This window comes from Chiloscyllium plagiosum, chromosome 28 (genome assembly GCF_004010195.1).
Source record: "Chiloscyllium plagiosum isolate BGI_BamShark_2017 chromosome 28, ASM401019v2, whole genome shotgun sequence".
Taxonomy (NCBI): domain Eukaryota; kingdom Metazoa; phylum Chordata; class Chondrichthyes; order Orectolobiformes; family Hemiscylliidae; genus Chiloscyllium; species Chiloscyllium plagiosum.
Window position 1 is genome coordinate 35,251,422 of NC_057737.1, and position 25,122 is coordinate 35,276,543.

A 25,122-nucleotide genomic window follows, 5' to 3' on the forward strand; every position below is an offset into this window, starting at 1 on the left:
CCACAAGGATTGGTGCTGGGTCCTCTACTTTTCATTATTTATATAAATGATTTGGATGAGTGCAAAAGAGGTATAGCTAGTAAATTTGCAGATGACACGAAAATTGGAGGTGTAGTGGACAGCAAAGAAGATTACCTCAGATTACGATGGGATCTTGATCAGATGGGCCAGTGGGCTGAGGAGTGGCAGATGAAGTTTAATTTAGATAAATGAGAGGTGCTACATTTTGGGAAAGCAAATCTTAGCAGGACTTGTACACTGAATGGTAAGGTCCTAGAGAGTGTTGCTGAACAAAGAGACTTTGGAGTGCAGGTTCATAGCTCCTTGAAAGTGGAGTTGCAGGTAGATTGGATAGTGAGGAAGGTGTTTGATATGCTTTCCTTTATTGGTCAGAGTATTGAGTATAGATGTTAGGAGGTCATGTTGTGGCTGTACAAGACATTGCCTAGGCCACTTTTGGAATATTGCATGCAATTCTGGTCTTCCTATCGAAAAGATGTTGCAAAACTTGAAAGGGTTCAGAAAAGATTTACAAGAATGTTGCCAGGGTTGGAGGACTTGAGCTATGGGGAGAGGTTGAATAGGCTGGGGCTGTTTTTCCTGGAGTGTTGGTGGCTGAGGGGTGACATTATGGTGGTTTATAAAATTATGAGGACATGGGTAGGATAAATTGGGGTGAGGGGAGTCCAGAACTAGAGGGCATAGGTTTAGGGTGAGAGGGGAAAGATATAAAAGAGACCTAAGGGGCACGCAGAGGGTGGTATGTGTATGGAATGAGCTACCAGAGGAAGTGGTAGAAGCTAGTACGATTGCAACATTTAAAAGACATCTGGATGGATATATGAATAGGAAGGGTTTGGAGGGATATGGGCCGAATGCTGGCAGGTGGGACTAGATTGGGTTGGGATATCTGGTCAGCATAGAGGAGTTGGACTGAAGGGTCTATTTCCATGCTGTACACCTCTATGACTCTATGTCTCTATGATTCTCCATCATTGCAGGTGGACTTACTGCAGCTAAAGTTGCTAAGTATAGAGGTAAATATTCCTTCTCCTGATACAATCATTAGTCTATACAATCATCAAAATAATTGTTTTATACTTGATGTGATTTGAGGATCTTTAGTGAATGAAAATGAGTGATTCACTGGGTTAAATTTAATGCCCTCTTTGAGGAAATTGATAGTTGATGGTGGGAAGGCATTTGAATCAGAATGGAGAGTGGTGATTGGATTCCCACCTCTATCATAATTAAGTTCATGGTGTGAAGATCTGTGGGTGTATGTTGTCTCTTGAGTTAACTAAACGATGGACAGACTCAGCATGTGGGGTGTATAGCAAACAAACTCCTGTGGAACTGTTATGGTGCAATAGTAATGTCCTTACATCTGAACCAGGAGGCCTGGATTCAATTGTCATCTGTTTCAGAGGTGTGGAATAGCATCTCTGAGCAGATTGATTGGAAAATATTTCAATACGATTGCTTGTATGCTTTCGGGGAAGAGGGGGATATCGCTAAAGGCTTCTCAATGCTTTATCAAGGAATTCAGCATTTAGAATTGGAGATTGTTGCTGTGAGCCACCTCCCTGCTTTTACTATTGATCTGTATTCCTACTTCCATGATCAGACTCCATAATCCCTTCTGCCCATCACTTACTGTGGCCTGATATCTGGCCAAGCCTTGAATGTGTGCCCTAACCGCAACAATCACTCCATTAGCACTGTCCTTCAAATAATCTGCTTTGACTGGAGAAACCTAGTGGGTAGGACCTCTGTCCCCAGAATCCTTGAATTCAGGGAAAGCTTGATACTGTCCAGTTAAGTACATTGGCAAGTCTTCCAGAAAAGAGGGAATGTGGATTGCTAACTGGCTCTTCAGCCGGTGTGCAAGAATCCCATTTTTAAATACAGTTCATTATTTCTGATTATTAAATTCTTGTGATCTCAATTGTAGGCCTTGGATTGGGTGTGCAACCTGGCGCAGGAGTAGGAGTAGGAGTCCAGCCTGGAACAGGAGTAGGTGGTCTGCCTGGCATCGGAGTGGGTAATTTACTGAAAAACATTTTCCTCCATTAAAATTAAAATTTATCTTGTTCTAGTTCTGTGTAAATGATGGTGTCATGGCACACTTTGAAATTAACACCAATGGCAGAAGGAAAATTGTAACTGTAGTTTGTGGTTATTGTGAAGGATGCTGAAAGGGAAGGTTGATAAATTGCTGTTTATAAGCAAATGAACATCTATCATTTTAATGTGCTGAATTAAAAATAACTAGCCCAATGGTGATCATGTGAACTCTGGTGATTATGGTACAAACCAATCAAAAACAAAACTGTAAAATATGGAAGCTTCCAGGAATATCCCCAGACCTCAGTTTCCCACTTGAAACTTTTCTCAATCACCTACCTTACCCACACCTGTTAATAGCCAAGCCTAGTCCAACAATGGAAAAGTAACTCTTTAAAGAAATGAAGAGTATACTCAGTAGAGAATGTATCTCACCACACTGTGTTAACTAGTCATTATTTCAATTATGCTGCTCTTACTTGAGACTGGCCCCTACCTGATTCATGTACTTAAACTATGAATTTGAAACAAGGAATGGTCTTCATTAATAGCCTCCATCTCCCAGGAAAGTTCAGGCTAATCCATGTCCAACAACCTATTTTGTTAACTCTGCTCACAGTTGCGATAATCCACAATATTCTGAAACAAATAATTTTCTTAGTTGTGGGTATGTTTGCCGAGCTGAGAAGTTGATTTGCAGACGTTTCATCCCCTGTCTAGGTGACATCTTCAGAGGTTTGGAGCCTCCTGTGAAGCACTGCTGTACTGTGTCTTCTGGAAATTTCTTATTCTTCTGGAATCAATTCCAGAAGACACAGTACATCAGCACTTCACTGGAGGCTCCAAAGCACTGAAGATGTCACCTCGACGAAACATCTGCACATCAACTTCCCAGCTCAGTGAACATAGCCACAACCACGACAACCGGCGCCCAAGCTACAAATCTTTATGCAAACCTTGAAATATGTTTCTTTCAAAAATTGACAATTCACCCTATTTCCCAGTTTAAATAGATTCTGAAAAGGATTCAGAATCCAGGTCAATATCTTTGTGCAAAATCTATTAAGTTCAACTCCGGAACATGCCTTACCCATGTGCCAAGTTTTGTTGGTGTCTATCCTTTTGAGATATAGGCCTAAATATTTTGATGTCCAGAGCTGAATTAATGTCTGAGTTGCACATTGGAGTTCTTCAGATGATTTAACAGACATACATACATGGCAATTGCCCAAGAAGCTTAAACATTTGATGAGCTGGTTCACACTGACATGGACACTAAGCAAGTGTCTCTGAACCTGCGCTTTGTGGTTGGAGATTGAAGCTAGATTTTCTTGGATATTCTGGAAATAATGTATAGTTTAGCTTCTGATGTACTTCAGCAATTAACCACCATAACTAAACTGAGTAGCACAAGTGACTCCTTCGAGATTGATCTGCCAACCGCCCCTTCACCCCCACCACTCAACCTAAGATGACTACCCACCAATACAAGTATACCCCACCAGACTACACACTCACTCTCCAACTTTCCTACTCAATGGCTCTCAATGAATCCCCTACCCATCTGCTGGCTCATTGAAGGATTTGAAACTTTTAAAGATATTCCAAAATATGCAGCTGCTGCCATAACAGCGACCATATCCTATCTTTGTTCTTTTTTTTCTACCTTACTGGACTTGCACTGAAGAGGTTGCACCAGCACATTTCTGGAGTAGCCTGGATCAGAAGTCTCAGCTGAAACTGGGCAATAAGATTGAAGCTTAGAAAACTTGAAGACAATGATTATACACCCGGCATTGCTGCTGGGCCTATATATAGGTCACAACATGACGAACAGGTTAACAAATGAGTAAAAATATGAGCTCCTCTCACTTTCTGTAGTATTGCTAACATATCTTTTGCTCCTTAAGGAACAAAAAGCCATACACTTAGAATATTTTGAAAGTATTTACCTGGTTCAGTAAAAGCTAAACAAGCTTGTCGAAATAGATACTTGAAGAAATCTATAGTTACAAATTGACAGTAGCTGGATATTCATCCACGAGAATCCACAGGCTAAAACTAGCTGGATTTATGTTAATAATGTAAACGTAAGAAAACCTATTATAGTAATGCTGTAATATATTTAATCTCCGTATGCTTCTTGTCATATCCTTTATATTCTCAGTCTCAGCTGTATCACTATCTGTCCATTCTTTATTATTGCAGGTGCTACAGGTAAAGCTGCCAAATATAGAGGTAAATATTCATACTTCCAACATATTAATTAATCTATATAATAATCAATTTATATTGTCATATATTTGAGGATAGGATAAGACCATTTTCATATTGAACATGAAAGTATTTTCCTGTCATATATAATCATTACATTTGAGAAGCACTTTATAATGTTTCTACACTCTTGAAATATCATAGCAGGTAGATTTCAGCATAACAAGTGACATGAGGTAGAGTACTTGAGAACTCACTAATGAATTTTGAACCTCGCTAATATCTGTCACATAATTCCAAAATTGGTTTGACTGATGTCCAATTTATAAATTATTGCATTTAGATACATGTACCAACCTAAAAATAAAACAAGTAGAACACTTGTATTTACCACATTTTAATAATAACCTTGAACCTTTGAGTAATTTTTTATTTTTAGTATAACACCAGAATACACCCTAAAGCTTTACATTATTTTTATAAAGCTGTTACGACAGTAACCACATGAGGAATTATAAGGGACTTGCAAGAGCAGAGATATCAAAAGCAGAAAGACTTAATGAGGCAGAGCTGAAATTTCATTTTCCTGAAAGCAGTTTCAAACTTAGAGATTAGCTCATAACGTGCTTGTGGTAAATCAGGCATCATGCTATCTCGTGTTGCTTTCCTACTTGTGTGACATTTACATGCCAAACATACAGATTATATTAAAACATGTTGCAATAGCATCTTGTCTTTATCAGAATGTTAATGGTGCAGAAGAATTTTGTGGCATGGCTCACATTCATTTAAAGGCAATGTGCAGGAGTCAGCCTTGTGCAGTTGATTCTGAGGTCAAAGAGTTTCCTTATTGAAATCTGAGATACAAGGTAGAAGACCAGGAAGATGAGGCTCAGAACAAATAAGGCTTAGTCAGTGATGAAGGAGGGTTGTGGTTTGCGATCAGGAGGAATTCAGAAGTAGTAAAAATATCTGAGAGTGGACAGAACATGGGGGAAGGGGCATGAAGAAATAAGCGGGAAGGGCCTTGCATCCTGCATGTGATAATGAATGGTGGGAAAAGTCAATGTAAAAAAATTAGAAGCTGAAAGGACAGTGTCAATACTGTCCACAAATGGTCTACCTGAGGTTGTTGGCTGGCAGAGTTCTTAAAGGGCTTTGAATTGTGGTCATGCCATCATACAGCATGAAACAGACCCTTCAGTCTGACTCATTCATGGTGACCAGACATGCCAATCTGTCCTAGTCTCATTTGCCAGCATTTGGCCCATATCCCTCTAAACCCTTCCCATTCATTTACACAGACACCTACAGCATTTTGATTATCCCCATTGAGAGTGATTTCAGAAAATGTCATTTTCAATGCATAGAAGAGAGAGTCAGCTGAGCTTACAAGTTCAGGCATGTCTGAGTGGCATTTACAGCAATGGACATTAATATAATTTTTGAATAAATAATGAATAAATAACTACATCATAATTAATTTTACAAAATAGCCCTAAGTGCCATGTATGCATCAATGTGTGAGATTTACCAGTATATTTAGCTGTCTGACTGAGCAAATCTCAACAAATAATGTTATTACACTGAACAATGTGAAGCTAATGTAATTTGAAATATTTATAGGTGAACTATAAACTTAAAAGGCAACAGTACCACCTTTCTGGCTTCAATAGATATTACATGAATGGTAATGAATTTGGGCAGGAAAGTTGGGGCCATGATGAACAGCCTTTCTGATTTGTCCAGGGGACACATTTCTACCCCATTTGTACGTGCTGCATTGTTCATCCTGAAAAGTTTCTCCACAGCATGTTGTCAAGTGCATGGAATGCAGGTATTAGCACTTTAAATTGTAATACACTGGGAATCAATTAAAGGCAAGAAAGCAGAATTGGCAGCCACTTCCTGATCTGCTGTTGGAAATGCATGTCACAGCTAAAATTGCACAAACAAATTATACTATGAAGAGATCATACAAATACAGTACAAGGCTAATCAATTAGTGGTGTCATCCAAGAATTAACATTGGTGACAGTATTTGGAAAACCTTTCACTCTTCTTTTAACAACATTATAAGATTGATTACAGTATAACCAAATGAGTAGGAAAATTGACCTTGTGTTACCCGTCCAAAAGGTGCCATCTGCAATAATGTTCCACTTTCTCCAATTTGAGTGAAAGCTTTAATTTACTATGTAGAGTAATAATAGTTAATATAAAAAATAATTGACCAGGTAATTAAGGTTAATTAATTAATTTATTGACTAGGTAGAGGAGAGCTCATGTGATACAGTTGTAATGCCCCTCCATCTATACAAGCAGGCTGGTTTCAAGTCCAACCTGCTCCAGAGACATGTGATAACATCTCTGAACAGGTTGATCAGAATTTTTTTATTTTAAAAATGACTGGACAAAAGAAGGCTTTTGCGGTGCCCTTATCTCTGAGGATTCAAGTATTCCCTGCTCCAAAGGTGTGTAATTACTTCTCTCAGCATGTTGATTATAAAATACTGACTGCATGGATACAAAGGGGAACAGATGGAACTGGTATGTAGAAGAAGTCAACTTCTGATTTAAACACACCATTAGGACTTCTTTTGTTATGTTTCACTTCCTCTTGGGATTTTCTGGCACAAGGTAGTGCCCCTACCTTTCAGTCAGGAGGCCCGGTTCAAGTCCCGCCTGCACCAATGGTTTCAAATAAGGTCTTTGAACAGTTGATTAGAAACTGCAATAAAAATAATACTGAACTGATAATAAACACTTGTGGGCAAAGTGACTGGTTTCTGACTCACAGATTAGCTTGGATCGCAATTAATATTGGTAATAAAAGATAGTTGCCCAAAGGTGAAACTTGGAAATTAAGAGCTCATTTCAGACTGGTGAATTTGATTGGAGTTAGCTTGGGAAAAATAAAATAGCTGAACACAAGTGTGGGGATGTGACTTCCACCACTATTTCATGAAGTTCAATCTTGCAATCAAAAGAAAATGATGTGGATATGTGAACGTGGGTTACATCTTGGCTGAGATAAAAAAAAACAGTATGGCCTTGACGATGCCACTTCCTACTAGAAGCAGAATCAGAATTAAAATATTCTTGGAGCTAGATGTTAAAAATTGAATACTGAGGAGTGTTTGGAAATTTTTGTAAAATTTATGCAATATTTGTAAAGATGACCTTTTGAATGCATATGAGTCTTGGCTAGACTTTGAATTTAGAAAACTGGAGGGACACCCTATTGAACAGTATATAGGTATTTAACAGGCAGTGTGCAAGATTGCTAAAGTTCTATTTGGGAATTCCTAATTTAGTGTTTGCCTTTACATTATTGGGCTGTACTTTGGGGTAAAACAAGAACAAACCCAAAGTTTTAACTGCTAGAAGCATATTTTTGGAACAGATATCAAAAGTCTTAACAAAAAAGTTAGGGGAAATCATTCATTCCCAGTAGCCCTCAAGGCTCAAATGGAACATTTGGCAATGCAACAAATGGAGGATTCAATGGCAGCAACAATGAGAGACCACACAGATATAAGTCATAAGTATAAAAGGATAATCGGAACTAAAAAGTGTGAAGATAGAGATACGTATAGCAGTTATGACAGATGACAGGAACTGGAGAATTATAGCAGGAATGTCCAGGGTATGATCAAAAGTGGTTTATATGTAACTCAAAATGCCACTATGCAATGCAATATGAATGGAATGATGAAGATTTCAGGAAATGCAAGGTTCAGAATCATAAATTGGTGATATTGGACAGGCAGAGAGAATTGTGTTAGATACAAAAGGCTTGAGCCCAGTTAAAAATGTGTTTGTCACAGACTCATTCAGTTGCATCATGTTGGATAGTGGATGCACATGCACAGTGAGAGGAGGGGATTGATTAAAATGTTACTCATATTCTTATCTAACAAGAAGAAAAGTAAAGGGAATTTTAATGTTTTACCTGTTTTAGGTTTGGGAATGACAAATGATTGGTGATTCCTGTAAAATAGCTGGGGTAAGCCACTTTATAGCACAAATGTGATACCAAGTGAAATATCATTACTGTTGAACAAGTTATCTCTGAAAATAGTTCAAAGGAAACTGAACTGTGGAACATGGCAAGGGAGTTGTTTTCGGACACTCGGTGGATTTACAGTGCAAACAATCCACAATATTGTAATCTTTTGGAGTCAGGAATTTAAAGGAAAAAGATATAATAGTCTTAAAACTATAATCATTAGGGAGAATAACAGATTGACTTATGTACTGAAATGAATTTGAAGAATTAAGAAGACAGCATGTGGCCAACAAGTACTAAATTTGAATGTTCTAATTATTCATTTTTCATTATCAAAATGTAGGTGTTGGCGTGGGTGTGCAGCCTGGCGTTGGAGTAGGTGTGCAGCCAGGTGTTGGAGTAGGTGTGCAGCCAGGTGTTGGTGTGGGTGTGCAGCCTGGCGTTGGAGTGGGCGTACAACCTGGCATCGGAGTGGGTAATTCACAGTCTTCTGAAATACATTTTTCTCCATTATATTCTTTGTACTTTTGTAAGTTTGTCTCAGCCCAATTCTGTGTAAATAATGGTATCACAGTGCACATGGAAATTAACACCAAAAGCTGAACACCTGCTAAAAGAACACCTAATATTGTCTTGAATGGCTGGGAGTTCCCACTTTTGTGTCAGCTGCATGAGGAAAGCAGACGGATAGCATCAGGTTTACTGGGGCTCAGAATTATCATAGTTTAAATTATACTGTATGGGTGTATTAAAATATAATGGATTCAAGGTTCCTAAGATTCAATGTGACAATTACCTTTAGTGAAGATTTGGAGGAGCCAGTGTTGGACTGGGGTGGGCAAAATTAAAAATCACACAAGATCAGGTTATAATTCAACAGGTTTATGTGCAGGCACTAGCTTTCAGAGTGCTGCTCCTTTATCAGGTAGTTGAGAAGCAGGGCCATAAGACACAGAATTTATAGCAAAATCTTTTGTTATGAATTCTGTATTATGGTCCTGCTTCACAACCACCTGATGAAGGACCAGTGCTCTAAAAGCTAGTGCCTCCAAGTAAACCTGTTGGACCAAAGCCTGGTGTTGTGTGATTTATCCTTGAGTGAAAGAAGACTTGCATCAGCTTAGTTTAATCAATGAAATCAAAACAATCCCATTTGCAGTTGTTTGTGAAATAACACCAGCAGACACCAGTATCCTGTCAACAAGTCACCCTTTATTTGCATGGGGAGAATCCTTGACATTGATCCAGCTTCTTCAGTACCAACTCTCAGAGTGAATAGAACCTCTGACACTCCTGTTTATGTTTGAAAGCCAACACTCCCTGATTGGGGCTGTTAAACTTGTCCAATCAGGGAATTCATATTCTGTGAGGTCCACTTGGATGACCTCATTAGAATCACTACAATTTGTAGCCTGATTACTGGCAATTAATTGATGTCAGATTTTGGATTTTTCTCCATAACATTGCCTGAGTCTCTGGATTAATAATCAAGAAATCGTACCACTAGGCTATTTAACTAGGCTTTCTTAAATTAATGAAGAGTAATTTAACAAATAAGCATGATATTAATTGGTAACACAATACACATAAACATAGATTAGAAATAAGAGGTGAGTTCCAAAGAGTAAAAGATTTTTTTTAATGGTTCAATTTCTGAATTGTTCATATAGCAGGTCATTGAACATTGAATGTTACCGCCATTGAAATAGTTGGCCTGCTTACAACAAATTAAGCAATGCCTTTATAATTAGCACATAAGACAATTAAAAAAGGGTTAATGTAATTCGCTGAACATAGGCAATTATTTGAGATAAACGTACATGGTGTGATAGTTTATAAGTTTCAATTAACCATTTAGCTTTTGTTATTGTGTCTCACCAGGGACTGTCTAACAATTTGTTGTTTTAAAAGAGTAGATGGTGTAATAGTTGGATGCTAAATTCATTACTTGTATTGAAAAAGAAAATGTATCTGCAAGATATGTGTCTTGCTTCAGCTCCTGCCACACCGTATGGATCGGTTGAAGTGACAATTGGAAGCACTGAAGAACATACAATTAGGGGAGAGTGTGATCAATAGCTTCAGAAAGGTAGTTGCACCACAGGTACAATCAAGTAGATAGGTGACCACCAGGAGAGGTAGTGCACAAGTCTCCTGTGGCTATCCCACTCTCAAACAAGTATACCATTTTGGCTGCTGTTGGGGGCTACCCTCACAGGGGGAGATAGCAGCATCCAGGTTTTTGGCACTAGGACTGGCTCTGCTATAAAGCAAAGTCCAAGCAAGCAATTTATTTAGGGACACTAGGCGCATAGACAGGGGTTGCAGGGTCAAAGATGTCTTGGAGTGGTTGCAGCAAATTTTTAAAGGGGAGCATGAGCAACAAGAGTCATTGTACACATTTGTACCAACAACATAGGTAGAAAAAGGGATGAGGTCCTGCAGAGTGAATTTAGAAAGTTAGGCCAGTCGGTTAAATAGAAGGACCTCAAGGGTGGTAATCTCTGGATTACTCCCAGAGCCACGTTCTAGTGAGAGTAGGAATGGGAGGATAGGGCAGATAAATGTGTGGCTGAGGAGCTGGTGTAAGGGGCAGGGCTTCAGATTTTTGGATCAGTGGGATCTCTTCTCGGGCAGAAGTGACATGTGCAAGAGGGATGAGTTGCAGCTAAAATGGAGGGGGACTAAAATCCTGGTGAGAGATTTGCTACTCAGGAGAATAGTCTGGCAGGGCAGTGAGACCCGAAGCAGTAATGAGAAAAGGTTGTGGCTGGTACAGAAATTAAAGGGAGCAAGTTAAATTGATAAGGCACAGTAGCAAATGAGCGAAGACATGAATTCAACTACATTCATTTCAAAGCAAGAGGCCTGGCAGGTAAGGCAGATGATCTCAGGGCTTGGATGGGAACATGGGACTGGGATATCAGAGTTATTAGAAAAACATGGCTGAGGGAGAGACAGGATTAATGTTCTGTGTTCTGGGATACAGACACTTTCGGAAGAATAGAAGAGGAAAGGGAGTGGTGTTTTTGATAAGGGAAAACATCACATTCAGTCACCTCTAAACAAGTATTTAGTCCTCTGACCTTTAGTCCTGTGATATTCTTTTGGAATCTTTGATTACATTAAAGGCATTATAAAAATGCAAGTTGTTAACTTAGGTTTCTGGCGAAATTATGTGCCATGTGATTTGATTTCTTATATTTTGGTACACATGTTTATACTAGTGTAATATGTGAGTGGGAATAAAATTGAAGATTAGCAGGATTAGATGTTTGAGTGACATGGGATGTTAAGATTATAGAAGTGTTATGATTAGATTAGATTCACTACAGTGTGGAAACAGGCCCTTCGGCCCAACAAGTCCACACCGACCCTCCGAAGAGTAACCCACCCAGACCCATTTCTCTCTGACTAATGCACCTAACACTATGGGCAATTTAACATGGCCAATTCACCTGGACTGCGGGAGAAAACCGGAGCACCTGAAGGAAACTCACGTAGACTTGGGGAGAATGTGCAAACTCCACAAAGGCAGTCGCCCAAGGCCAGAATCGAACCTGGGACCCTGGTGCTATGAGGCAGCAATGCTAACCACTGAGCCACTGTGCCGCCCCTTTTCAAAACTTTTATTCTCTTAGTGGAAAGTGATTTTAATCGAGGTTTCCAATGCGTGAGGTACAAACAGCAATATGTGGCCAGAGGTTGGCAGGGGAGAGGGGGCTCCTTCTCCCGAGCTCCAAACGCTACACACACACACACAAACTCCCCCACCCCAATCCCCCAACTCCCTCCCCCTCCCCATTCGGCTGCAGAGATTGGCAATCTGCTGTCATTCGGGGGGGGGATGGGGAGAGGGGTAAAGTTCAATCCTTCATTGCTAAGAAGGTCAAATTTTGCCAACAATGTTCTTTTCATATAGAAGGTGCCAACTTGTCTGCTATGAAAAGCAGCATGCATGGAGTTTACTGTATTACCTTTTAAACAAGAAAAGGATTTACAAAAATGTCTTCCATAATAGAACTGTGTGTGTGTGTGTGTGTGTGTGTTTTGAATGTTTGGCTGTTTCAAATTTCATGTTTTACAGGATTTGTACAGCAACTTCAACAACCAAGTCCTCTTAGCAAGCCACTGAACTGAAAGTAGCACAATTTGGGAATGGTGTGAATAACATTCTGTATTCTGCAATCCACATTCCCACTAAGCAGAGCTTTCTGACGAATTTACATTAAACCTATACATCACACAACTTTGACAAGACGCTCAGATCAGATTGTAGCATAACAATTAGGAGTTAATTACCAAGTGAGAATCTGGAAATTGACCTTTGCAACAGAGCTCCAATACTGCTGCAAGATTTAGTTTTAATGATAAAGAAAAGAAAGTTGCATATGGATATAATACATAGTTCTCATAAATACTAGTTATTAATAATTTCTTATCAACCTGTAAAACCACAAACTCAATTAGGACTAGTTTAGATTATGTAGAGTTACATTAAATCAAGCAAAAAAAAATGTAACTTATTTTGGATAGTTTAGATTAATTCTGAAGTGTTATGGTAAGATAAGAAAGAATTAAGTGAGATTACTTCATTTTTAGCATAGATCAATTTATAGTTTGGCATAGATCAATTTAGGCAAAACAGCTACTATTGTAATGGTGTCAATAAACTGTGTTTTTGAGTCAGGCCAAAATACCTAATTTTCTTAATGGGTTCAATGGTACCAACCAAAAGGAGAGTACTAGGCAGTAACTACACAAGGTTCATAAAAGTTACAAAAAATTTAAATTAGTCACCCTAAAATATGACTGAAATGTCTGAATAGTGTTCAGTGTGTTCAATTTAATAGGCGCCTATGCCCAAGACAATAAGGGAAGCTCCAATAGCTACAAATAGAGATCTTGTCTGGGTAACATACTTTCACTACATTAAGACAGCTCTCTTCCTGTAATGCATTTGGATCTTTTCCACTGCTGCTGTCTCTTTCTTTTTTCTCTGTCTCTATCCAAAGTAAAGTTTTCTTCATGGGTTAAAAGCTCCTAAAATGTTTGACCACCATGAGCAGATGCTTCCAGTGGAAGAATATTTTTTAAAGAACAGACCTCTATTTTGAACAAGAGTGCAATATCTGAACAACACCAGCCTTGGCTAGGCACTGTATGTACTACAGTTATTCTGAAATTAATATGATTATAATTAATAGCATTTGCATCACTTTAGAGGTTCAGTACTAACTGAAAATATTGAATTACCTTTACGTTAAATGGGTGATGTATTTAAATGTTGTTCTGAACATTCTGAGTTTTCAGAGAATGAAAGTAATTCAAAGAGTTAATGGTCTGTGCATGGTCATTACAGGTGTTAATGGAGTTCGACCCAGCAGTGCTCCACTGACTCCTCAACCAGGTACCATTATTACTGCTAAATAAATAGCATAATGGATGACTAATTGGGATATACATCCAGAGATAAGTTTTATTTAAATAAGTGAAAATTGTAAATCTCATTCAGACAGGGCAGTTTCCCGATCCATGTGCATCTACTGTACATAGAAAGGGATCAAGTGACTACAAATTTGCCTGAGATGAAGTTTAGAGATTATCAATTAAACCTGGAGATTTTTGAGACTATTAAAGGATAAAGCTTTGGCAGTTCTGTAATACTGGCGGTTTTAATGCTGTGCATGCTGGTTTAACACCAGTTCCAATTACTTCTGGTAGCCCCACCAGTTGGCATCTTCATGAGAGTATTCGCATGAACACTATTGTCACTATATTTAAGATCTTCTCCTAAACAGTAAATGAAAAGATGTTTAGCAATTTAAATTTAGCCCCACCAACACTATATAAAGGAGTCATGCATTTCCTGCAGATTACTTGCTGGTTACTTCTGCTAATTCTATTTGAGTTTGTGGAAGTACTAGTGAGAGCTGGTGAGAGAGAGAGAGAGAGAGAGAGAGACATTGCCTCCTCTGAGATGACCTGCCAGTAGACAGAGGACAGAGGACAGGAATACCACCTACCAAAAGCTGCTGGCTAACAAGAGACTTGCAACACTTTTGAACAACAGTGCCTTTGGAGATTCTGTGGCTGCTGCCAGAATGGTACCACTTGAAGGCTCAGTATTAAGAAATGATTCAGGCCACAGGTAAGAAATACAGGAGAGCTCTTGCTGGATAAAAGTTGTGGAGAGAGGGCTTTGAGGAGTCTTGCAGCAATGGGAGAGAGTTAGTTCTCAACACTCCTCCCCACTTCCTAATGTCAGATCCCTCCATCAGATACCAATTGTCTTCGAATGGAGAAACTTCAACCAGTGACCACAAACATAAAACTTCACTTGATGTGGATTCTACGCATTGATAGCCCACATGGCAGTTGATTTAATATTAACCATGATGGAATGAGTTTTTAAGTGATCATTAATTGGTCACTGCAGGTCCTCAGTTACCAGAGGGGTAGGAACTTCTACCTGAATTCTAACAGGTAGGAAGATGACAGGTTCCGGCATGGGGCCATCATAATTAACTGAGTGAACTTCGCAAATCCAACACATCAAAAGAGAGGACATAAAATTCTACCCTGGGTTACACATAGTAAAGATTTCAGGGAATGCTGCTAAACATGAAGTAGTCCTTGCTCGAGGTGTAAGGGCTCTGAGCGCAGGGCTGTTTCCAGTCATAGGTGCCATAGTCGTAGATTCTCTTGGGCTGTGATATGATGTGATGCAGAGGCAGAAAATAAGTTTTTCTTAATGCCAAGAGTAGAAAGAAGAAACTTCAATACGGAACTATGACCTTCCAGAAGCAGGTTTCTTACTTTCCAAAAAGCAAGAAGAGGCGTATATTTCTTCTGGAAGGTGCTTGCATAACTCTGCTATCTGATGGAACCAGACCTGCAGCCTCAGAGTAGGGAAAGTACAGCACTTAGTAACATCAGTTCTGAATTTCTTCATTGTGGGAATATTATCTAAAATTCATAGCTTTCCAGCCATTGCTGCACCCGAGAATTAATAGAGGCTTTTTCAGAAGAAGCAGGCAGTGTGCACACATGGATTTTCCAGAACAATAGGCCTGCCCCCTGGTTCAGGTACCACCAACTGCGCACACATGTTTTTTTGGGTGTTGCATCTCACTTTTGTGATGTACAGCAAACACAGTAAAAAGGTTGTTGATGAGCAACGACAATTAGTGCCTGACTCTTGATGGTGCATAATTTTTCTGCCAGTCCACTGTCCCTTAATGCTTTAGCCAAAATGTCCAGCAAGAGAGTGCTCGAGAACAAGCCTATCAACCTGACATCCTATGCATGATTTCTTTCACAACCCAATCACACATGACAGGCATTCATAAAATGAGCCAATCTGCCACAAGGACTGTCAGCAAGTAGACAGTTGGGGGTCCTGAAGCAATGGTTCTGTTGCTCTAAAGCATGGGAGGAGCCCTCCAGTATTGGCTGGAGTAGACATTGTAACTCATGGTGCTCTACTGTATCTTCCATAACCTGATTGTCATAGATATGTCTTGTTAATTTGATAATAAGTGGAGGTGCAGGTGTTGAACTGGGTGAAAGAAAGCTACCTGACAAAGGAACAGTGCTTCAAAATCTTGTACTTCCAAATAAACCTGTTGGACTATAACCTGGTGTTGGGTGATTGTTAACTTGATAATCATACAAACTTGTGAAATGGAGTTTGCAAGATTAACAATTCAAACTGCAATGTAATGCTTTGGATGTTTGGCAACTTGGCCTCATCTGGTGATTGTATGATTGTATATTGATCTGCAGAGATATGTGTTGTGTTCTGCTGCTCTTGGTTGACAATTTGGTTATCTTACTGCTGATTGCTCTCAGTCAGCATCACTGCACAATCATTATTTGTCAAAGTTTTCTTCTTCACACTCTTTATGGACATTTAGTGTATTGTACATTGGTCTGAATAGACTTCTGTTCCTCAAAATGGAGCACTATGATCAGTAATGACTAGATGATCTAAAGATCTTTGCAGGTGTTCAAGCATTTGTACTTCTACCTCCACTATATGTCCAGTATGCAACTGTAGTAGTTCCCTATGTGCTTGCAAGTCATGTATCTCTTTCATTCATATGTAAGTATCTCAAAATGATTAAACAATTGGTTGCTGGGCAACATCATTCATACTTAACTTTTAAGCATTAGAGTCATAGAGATGTACAGCATGGAAACAGACCCTTTGGTCCAACCCGTCCATGCCGACCAGATATCCCAACCTAATTTAGTCCCACTTGCCAGCACTCGGCTCATATCCCTCCAAACCCTACCTATTCATATACCCATCCAGATGCCTTTTTAATATTGCAGTTGTACCAGCGTCCATCACTTCCTCTGGCAACTCATTCCATACACGTACCACTCTCTGCGTGAAAAAGTTGCCCCTTAGGTCTCTCTTACATCTTTCCCCTCTCACCCTAAATCTATGCCCTCTAATTCTGGACTCTCCCACCCCAGGAAAAAGACTTTGTCTATTTATCCTATCCATGCCCCTCATGATTTTATAAACCTCTATAAGGTCACCCCTCAGCCTCCGACACTCCAAAGAAAACAGCCCAGCCTATTCAAACTTTCCCTCTGACTTAAATCCTCCAACCCTGGCAACAGCCTTGTAAATCTTTTCTAAACCCTTTTCACGTTTTGCTACATCGTTCCGACAGGTAGGATACAAGAATTGCACGCCATATTCCAAAAGTGGCCTAATCAACATCTTGTACAGCCGCAACATGACCTCCCAATTCCTGTACTCAATACTCTGACCAATAAAGAAAAGCATACCAAACTCCGCCTTCACTATCCTATTCACCTGTGACTCCACTTTCAAGAAACTATGAACCTGCACTCCAAGGTCTCTTTGTTCAGCAACGCTCCTTAGGATCTTACCATTCAGTGTATAAGTCCTGAAAGTGTGTTGCTGGAAAAGTGCAGCAGGTCAGGCAGCATCCAAGGAGCAGAAGAATCGACATTTCGGGCATAAGCCCTTCTTCAGGAATGAGGAAAGTGTGTCCAGCAGGCTAAGATAAAAGTTAGGGAGGAGGGACTTGGGGGAGGGGCGTTGGAAATGCGATAGGTGGAAGGAGGTCAAGGTAAGGGTGATAGGTCGGAGTGGGGGTGGGGGCGGAGAGGTCAGGAAGAAGATTGCAGGTTAGGAAGGCGGTGCTGAGTTCGAGGGATTTGACTGAGACAAGGTGGGGGGAGGGGAAATTGACTGAGACAAGGTAGGGGGAGGGAAAATTGACTGAGACAAGGTGGGGGGTGTATAAGTGTATAAGTCCTGCAAAGATTTGCTTTCCCAAAATGCAGCACCTCGCATTTATCTAAATTAAACTCCATCTGCCACTCAGCCAATTGGCCCATCTGATCAAGATCCCATTGTAATCTGAGGTAACCTTCTTCACTGTCCACTACACCTCTAATTTTGGTGCCATCTGCAAACTTACTAACTATACCTCCTATGTTCACATCCAAATCATTTATATAAATGACGAAAAGTAGTGGACCCAGCACCGATCCTTGTGCCACTCCATTGGTCACAGGCCTCCAGTCTGAAAAATGACCTTCCACCATCAACCTCGGTCTTCTACCTTTGAGCCAGTTCTGTACCCAAATGGCTCGTTCTCCGTGTATTCCATGTGATCTAACCTTGCTAATTAGCCGTGCTGAAAATAATAATTCCTTTTCCAATAGTGCTAAACAAAAATGCAACAATGCAATGTGAAAATCTTGTTTTATTGTCCAACACATATTGATCATTGATTTGAAATACAATATTCTGCTGGGCTATTTGTCGTCCCACTATCCTTGCTCAGTGTGATATAGGTCACTCCCTACTGAGCATGTATGTCTTTAAACAGAAAACTGCAAATTGTTCTCAGACACTATCCAAATAAACTGTAAATAATGGTCATGATGTGGTTGTACCCATTATGTTGCTAAGCTGTTGAACAGGGGAAATTTGGAAAAGTGATCTGTCACAAGGATATACAGTAATCTTCACTATGTAATGTGAGTAAGTCTGCTGCTACTTTCATCCAATGAGGAGATAGAATTATCTTGACAAAGAGCCTCTCCACTGCCAGGGTCAGTAAGTTTGGTATGTCTCACATACATTCACAAGTTGTTGAATTTCCTGATTCATTCCTGGCCTTTCACAGATTCACAGTGTTAGCTTTCTTGTGTGTTAAATCCCCATGTGTTCTTGGCCTAGCATGTTCAAATTATCCTAGCATTATATTTTTATTACTGAGAGTTGTTTACCCTTAAAACTGTGACAAACCAAGATTATCTCTGTGGCTAAAATGAATGAATATGCTCGGGTGCTTAATGCTGTCAGGCCATCCTTGGATAACGATCTTTTGCAAAGCTTGCAGTTGTTCATTTTTTGCAGTTGCTGATTGCAACTGTTCGCACTGTTCTGGTGGAAGTGTAATGAAAGTCCAAATGGAAACATTTGACATTGGCAACAGTAAGGGTATAAATGCTATGACATAAAGATCATATTCCACAGGGCAACGGCTTCCCTCTATGGTTTCTCTCAGCAAGCCTAGAAAACTGTTAAATGTGAGATTTTAGTACCTTCTTCAGGCGCTGATATGAATAGCCAAGACGGCAGCAGTCTGAGCTTGCAAGGTGTCAAACCATGCTTATATGACACCAAGTTGAGATTTCATGATCTCAGCTGGAACTTCCATTGCAACATGGATTCATCTATGTGCTGCTATAAAAACTAAGAGACACTGACCACCAAGCCTGCTATGTATCCACCCGTCTGTGTCCGTCCACAATTGTGCAAAATACACAGGTGGCATCAGATAGCCCAATCGTCATTGTGCCAGTTGAGACCCATTCTTGGTCAATTTACAAATACCTAAAGGCCACTTCCCACATCCACTGATCTTTCATGAGCAGCAGACTGAAACTGGTGATGATCCAAAACTCAAGAAAAAGGAGTGAATTTCCCACACAGGCTCACTGTTTTGATTGAAGACCACGCCACACCCAAGCTTCAAACACACCTTGTTTACCCTCTTCCACTGCCTTATTTACACTAACCTCAATCCACTTTGTCACATCGGTATGCCAGCTTGGCTTGAGCAATGACCTCATTCCTCACTTACCCTGCTTCCAACTCCAGTGATCAATGTTATTGTTGAATGACTGCGGTAGTAGCATGGCCACTGCTCCAGGCCTCTCCCCAGATGTCTTGTCTCAACGTAATTAAAGTTCCAAAAAGTTTGGGTGGGAGGAGTAAACGTACCCACCTCCCCATCTTTCCACAGCACTGCTTGCAGGATGCCATCTGCCCATGACACAATTTGATGGACATAAAACCTAATGATGCATTATGGTTGTGTCTGCAACTGCTTGCATGAAGTCAGCCACCACATCATGATGGGAACAGATACCAAACTGGAGCCAGATTCCTCCATTTTCCATGGTAATGAAAACCAGTCTTTCTGGAAGGTCAGATAATGTGCAAGCATTTCTATGTGCATGTTCATCAAACTGAAAAAATGGTGCATAGAAACAAAGTCTTCATCTGAGATTTCTGCAACAAACTCAGAAGCATGTGTGATTTTCTTTGGCCTGGTTGTGGCACACTTTTGCCTGCTGATTCACCATATGTAAACTCTTTACATGTGCTACCCTATAAAGTAAATAGTGCCGGCATCTGAACTGGGAGTTTTAATGTCAGATTGGGTAATGGTGTTTGATTTTCATCAGTGTCTCTCATTTCTGTTTCAGGAGAAATCAGGACTTATATAGTTATACTATCGACCAATTATACATGTTAATATATTGTGGGATGTGGGTGAGGTGGCATTGGGCGGTCACATCAAAGACTTCCTGCAGTCTCCTCCACAGGATTGAGGACATGCAGCCACATCTTTTACGCCACTATCAGCCTCCTCAATACGACCAGTTACATGCTGCTGTCTCCTTTCATAGGCCATCTGGAAACAGTGCTAAGTATATAAGGGCAAGATGAGGCTACAAATGTCAACTATATGTTATGATGGATAGTGGTTGTGGGGAGGCCAATGAAGAGAGCTTGTGAATGAAAGCATAAGAGGTCATTGGTGCTGTTGGTAGGTATAGTATGTGAACATGCATTCACTGATTTTGACTATTCTTGTGAATTTATTGAACTTTTTCTGCTGCATCTGCGTCCTAAGAGCTGGACTGTTGCCATTGACTGTGATAACTAAATGCTCCTATTGCCTTCTTGGTTTCTGTGTGGAGGACAGTCTTGATTGCTCATGCTAGGTTTATTTGCATTAGGCCTGTCAGTTTAAAAATGACAACAGGAGTCCTATTGCCAAATAGCACACTAATTTTTATTTTAAATGAGCTATCACCTGACGAGGATGGCTGTTCCTTCTCGTCAACAATAGACCCTAATGAATGTTTCTTTTTATGGCCTGGGTGGCAATAAATGGTTAGTCACTGAACACTATTTTGCTGTGTTATTGTCCAATTTCTATTCTTAGTTCTTAAAATGACTCACTTCTAAACTCTGTCTTCTTTGAACAGGTGGAGTGCAACCAGGCCTTGGAGCTAAAGCAGCCAAGCTAGGTAAATCAAAATTATTTCTGTTAACGAATTGCAAAATCATCCAATAAAGTGAATACAATGATTGCAATACGTCCACCAAGCCATACGTTTGACTCATCATGATAAGGACATCTGGATTTAAGGACAACATGCTGGATTGTTTATCATGTTAGTAATTAGAAATATACAAGAGCAGCAGTTGTTACCTAATAATTCAAACAGCTTCCTGTCAAGTGAAAGTAATTTGAGGAGAACCGGATATATCCTCCTTTCTGTTATATTTTGCAAGTATCATGTGTATAATTGATTGCCCCCAAAGGAGTTGTTGGACATTCACAAGGACATCTGAAGGAAATTTCCATTCTCCAAATGGAAACTATGCACATTTTGAAAGAGCAGTAGTTGTTAAAACTAGACCATGCAATCACAGGTGCATAGGGAAATTTAGATAGTCACAGGGAGTGTAGCGTAGTGTAGTGATCAAGGAGTGTCAGCCCTTTACTTTGATAAACATGTAAAATATAATAATACAGAAGAGAGAGGGATTGAGAAAGAATATGCTAGCGACATGGGCTTGCACTGTCATGAAAATAAATACTGTTCTCTTCTGCAAGACTGAGAGTTCCTGAGATCTATCCTTTTGTGAGGGTTAAAGATGTCTCCTCAAGTATGAAAAAGAACTTGAAGCGAGAGAGGAATTTTCAGTTTCCATGGTGTCCGTGGCATAGTGCATGTTCTAGCGATTTGAATACAGAGGCAGTCGGCAATGCTTTAAACTAATGAAATGGAAGTGGCAAAGGATTCATTCAAAAGCAGTAAGGGAAATGTCAAGGCCCTGGAGAAGAGCAGAATATTGGATAAAATTAAATAGTATTGGTCAGAAGAGACCATGAGACTAAGATAACAAGGTATTGGTAACTAAGGTGATAGCAAGTAAAATTAATAATTATAAGCAAAAAGCTCTGTACCTTAATATATTAACTATTTGTAACAAGTCAGATGAAGTAACACCACATATAGAAATTAATAGGTTTGATCTAATTGCTATTATGGAAACAAAGCTGTTATGCAATCTACACATTGGGAACTAACTATTCTAGGATATGTATCTTTTGGAAGAAATGAGGAACAATGGAAAAACAGGAGGAACAGCCCTAAAAATAAAAAAAAGTAATTTTCTTATCTGAGCAAATAAAGAAGTAGAATAAATTTGGGTTGAGCTAAGAAATGAAATATAATATAAATTGTAGACATTTACAATTGATGAGGAGGTAACTGACAGGGTGACTCTTATATCAGTAAAATAAATCAGATTAGAAAAAGCAAGAGAAGTTCTTAAACACTACACTAGAGAGCTTTATTTAGTAACCAGCAATGTATAGATGTTAATAAAAGAGGGTTACAGTACATCAGGAGTGGAAGAGCCTTACTTAAAGATAGAGAGCTAACAGCCTTGAACACAGTGTATGTCAGATATCTGCAACCCAAACAAACTAAGGACAAGTATCTACAGATATCAGTATTGGCTTAAAGCATATAATGAAAGGGAAAAAAACAATATACTGATGAGAGTTATTTATAGGTCTTCGAATGGTAATTGAAGTATAGTGGAGAGTATAAATCTTGCAGTTAGAAGTGCCTATAAGAAGGGCAATACTGGAAATATGATGGACTTATACAAACTGTGCAAACCAAATTTAGATTAGGGTTGTGCAGGACAACTTCAAGCAATTCATAAAATATATTTTTCAAGATCAATATGTTGAGAATCAATTACTATGGTTCTAGTATCTTAAGTGGAGTTGAGTCCATGAAAAGATCAGCCATGATCTTCTTGAATGGTAGAGCAGGCCCAATGGGTCAGATGGCCTACTCATTCTCTTATTTCTTATGTAGTACTAAAGGGGTCTCCAGGGCAAAATGTTAACAATATAATGCATTTACATTGAGGTTGAAAGTGATTTAGTTGAATTTGAAACAAGAGTTATAATTCTGAACAAAAGACAGTTGATTAAGATAGAATGGAAAGTTATACTAAATGAAATACCCTTCCTAAGAGTATTGTGGAGCAACCGATAGCATGTGGATTGATGTGGTTCAAGAAGTCAGCTCATCGCCAGCTTCTCAAAGGCAACTAGGGACAGGCAATATATGTTGGCCAGCTAGCAATGCCCACATCGCACAAGTGAGTACAAAATGATGTGCGGCTGGATGAGCAATGTCTGTCATTGAATGAACTGATACATAATTTGCAACAAACATACATTCCTAAAATGCACAGTACGTTCCAGATAAAATGGTTCAACTGTGGTTAACAAAAGGAGATAAAGCTAATTATTGGATTAAAAAAAGAGGTTACAATGTTGCCATATGAAACAGCCTGAGGATTGATAAGATTTTAAAATTCAGGAAATGAAGTCTAAGAAATTCCAGAGGAAAGGGAAAATAAAATATGAGAGTAGTCCAGCGAGGAGCAAGCTGTCAATATTTTATTACGACACTGGGTAAATCCGTCTGCTAATTTAAACCCAACACACAGAGAAGCTCACCTCGTGGTGTAATCTGTTAAGTTTCAAGAGGCAAAGAGCTATCCCAGAGGTCACTATTTAAAGTAACAATTAATAATTTTATTTCTTAACAACTATTTACAACTCCTTTCTCTTAAACCTATTGTTAACCTCCCCATTCTATAATATTGGTCCGATTTTAAAAAAAAGCCGATTAAGATTTACAAAAACAAAATTCAACTTTCAAAACCAGTCAGCCGTCGAATCTTCTCTTTGTATCTTCCTCTGCAGATTTTCCTCTGTCGTCTTTTCTTTAGTATTCTACTTCACAGGCCTTTCATTTGAACAAGTACCCTTCAGAGAACTATTCATCGAGCAGTCTATACTTGTTGATCCTTAGCAGTTCCCTCCCTAACTGTTCAAAATATCCAGTTTTGTACCCCAAAACATCGGATCATTTCATTGGTTTTGATTCAAATTTGATTGGATGTTTAGGAGAGGCTAAACAGGCTGGGACTGTTTTCCCTGGAGCGTCAGAGGCTGAGGGGTGACCTTATAGAGGTTTACAAAATTATGAGGGGGACAAATAGACAAAGTCTTTTCCCTGGAATCGGGGAGTCCAGAATTAGAGGGCATAGGTTTAGGGTGAGAGGGGAAAGATATAAAAGAGACTTAAGGAGCAACTTTTTCACACAGAGGGTGGTATGTGTATGGAATGAGCTGCCTGAGGAAGTGGTGCAGGCTAGCACAATTGCAAAATTTAAAAGGCATTTGGGTGGTTAGATGAATAGGATGGGTTTGCAGGGATATGGGCCGGGTCCTGGCTGGTGGGACTAGATTGGGTTGGGATATCTGGTTGGCATGGACGGGTTGGACCAAGGGGTCTGTTTTCATGCTGTACATCTCTATGACTCTCTGGTATCTGGAGCATAATTTAAACTGATTGGCTGAACTTGAATTTGTTTTTGTTCCATAGCAAACAAATCCAGCTATTTGTTTCAACCAAGTGTTACATTTTTACCTTGTTCAGGACACTGTGCTTTCAGTCAGTCCTTGTTAGCTTTTCAACTCTCTTAAAGGCATAGAACACACCTACACCTTCATAACAATTTTCATAGATATGTAATGGTAAGAGATCAGTGAAAGCAAATGATGGTAAATGATAGAGACAAAGACAACTGAAACTATAATGAGGAACATGAAAGTAGTAAGGCATGAAATAAATATTTTGCATAAATCTTCCAGAAATAGAGAAACAAAAGCTTGGTCAATAAATCATACAAAAGTGTTAGTGGGACCAAGTGGTTACAAATCCACTGGATCTAATGACGTGCATTCTAGGGTTTTGTACATTGTATACATAGTTGGCTGTATGAGTAACAGGGCAAAAGTGAGTACTGCAGATGCTGGAAACCAGAGTCTAGATTAGAGTGGTGCTGGAAAAGCGTAGCAGGTCAGGCAGCATCTGAGGAGCAGGAAAATCCCTTCATCAAGGAACCTCCAGGGTGGAGAAATAAATGGGAGGGGGAGGAGGTAGCAAAGTGAATGGAGGTCACAGAGCCATAGAGATGTACAGCATGGAAACAGACCCTTCAGTCCAACCCGTCCATGCCGACCAGATATCCCAACCCAATCTAGTCCCACATACCAGCACCCGGCCCATATCCCTCCAAACCCTTCCTATTCATATACCCATCCAAATGCCTCTTAAATGTTGCAATTGTACCAGCCTCCACC

The 25,122-nt window shown here is 39.6% G+C and overlaps 1 protein-coding gene across 7 annotated transcripts in view; it reads left to right on the forward strand.

The window, feature by feature from the left end:
* The window catches only part of LOC122564109 (elastin-like), a 286,762-nt gene that overhangs the window by 245,565 nt on the left and 16,075 nt on the right, over nucleotides 1-25,122 (forward strand). For 5 of the 7 annotated variants that reach the window (XM_043718680.1, XM_043718675.1, XM_043718673.1 and 2 more), the window contains 6 exons: nucleotides 1,002-1,037; nucleotides 1,955-2,044; nucleotides 4,276-4,305; nucleotides 8,637-8,768; nucleotides 13,656-13,703; nucleotides 20,858-20,899. In XM_043718680.1, coding sequence (XP_043574615.1) covers nucleotides 1,002-1,037; nucleotides 1,955-2,044; nucleotides 4,276-4,305; nucleotides 8,637-8,768; nucleotides 13,656-13,703; nucleotides 20,858-20,899 — 378 coding nt within the window. The remainder of the gene's footprint in view (nucleotides 1-1,001; nucleotides 1,038-1,954; nucleotides 2,045-4,275; nucleotides 4,306-8,636; nucleotides 8,769-13,655; nucleotides 13,704-20,857; nucleotides 20,900-25,122) is intronic. The other 2 variants (XM_043718676.1, XM_043718677.1) reach the window with 2 other exon arrangements.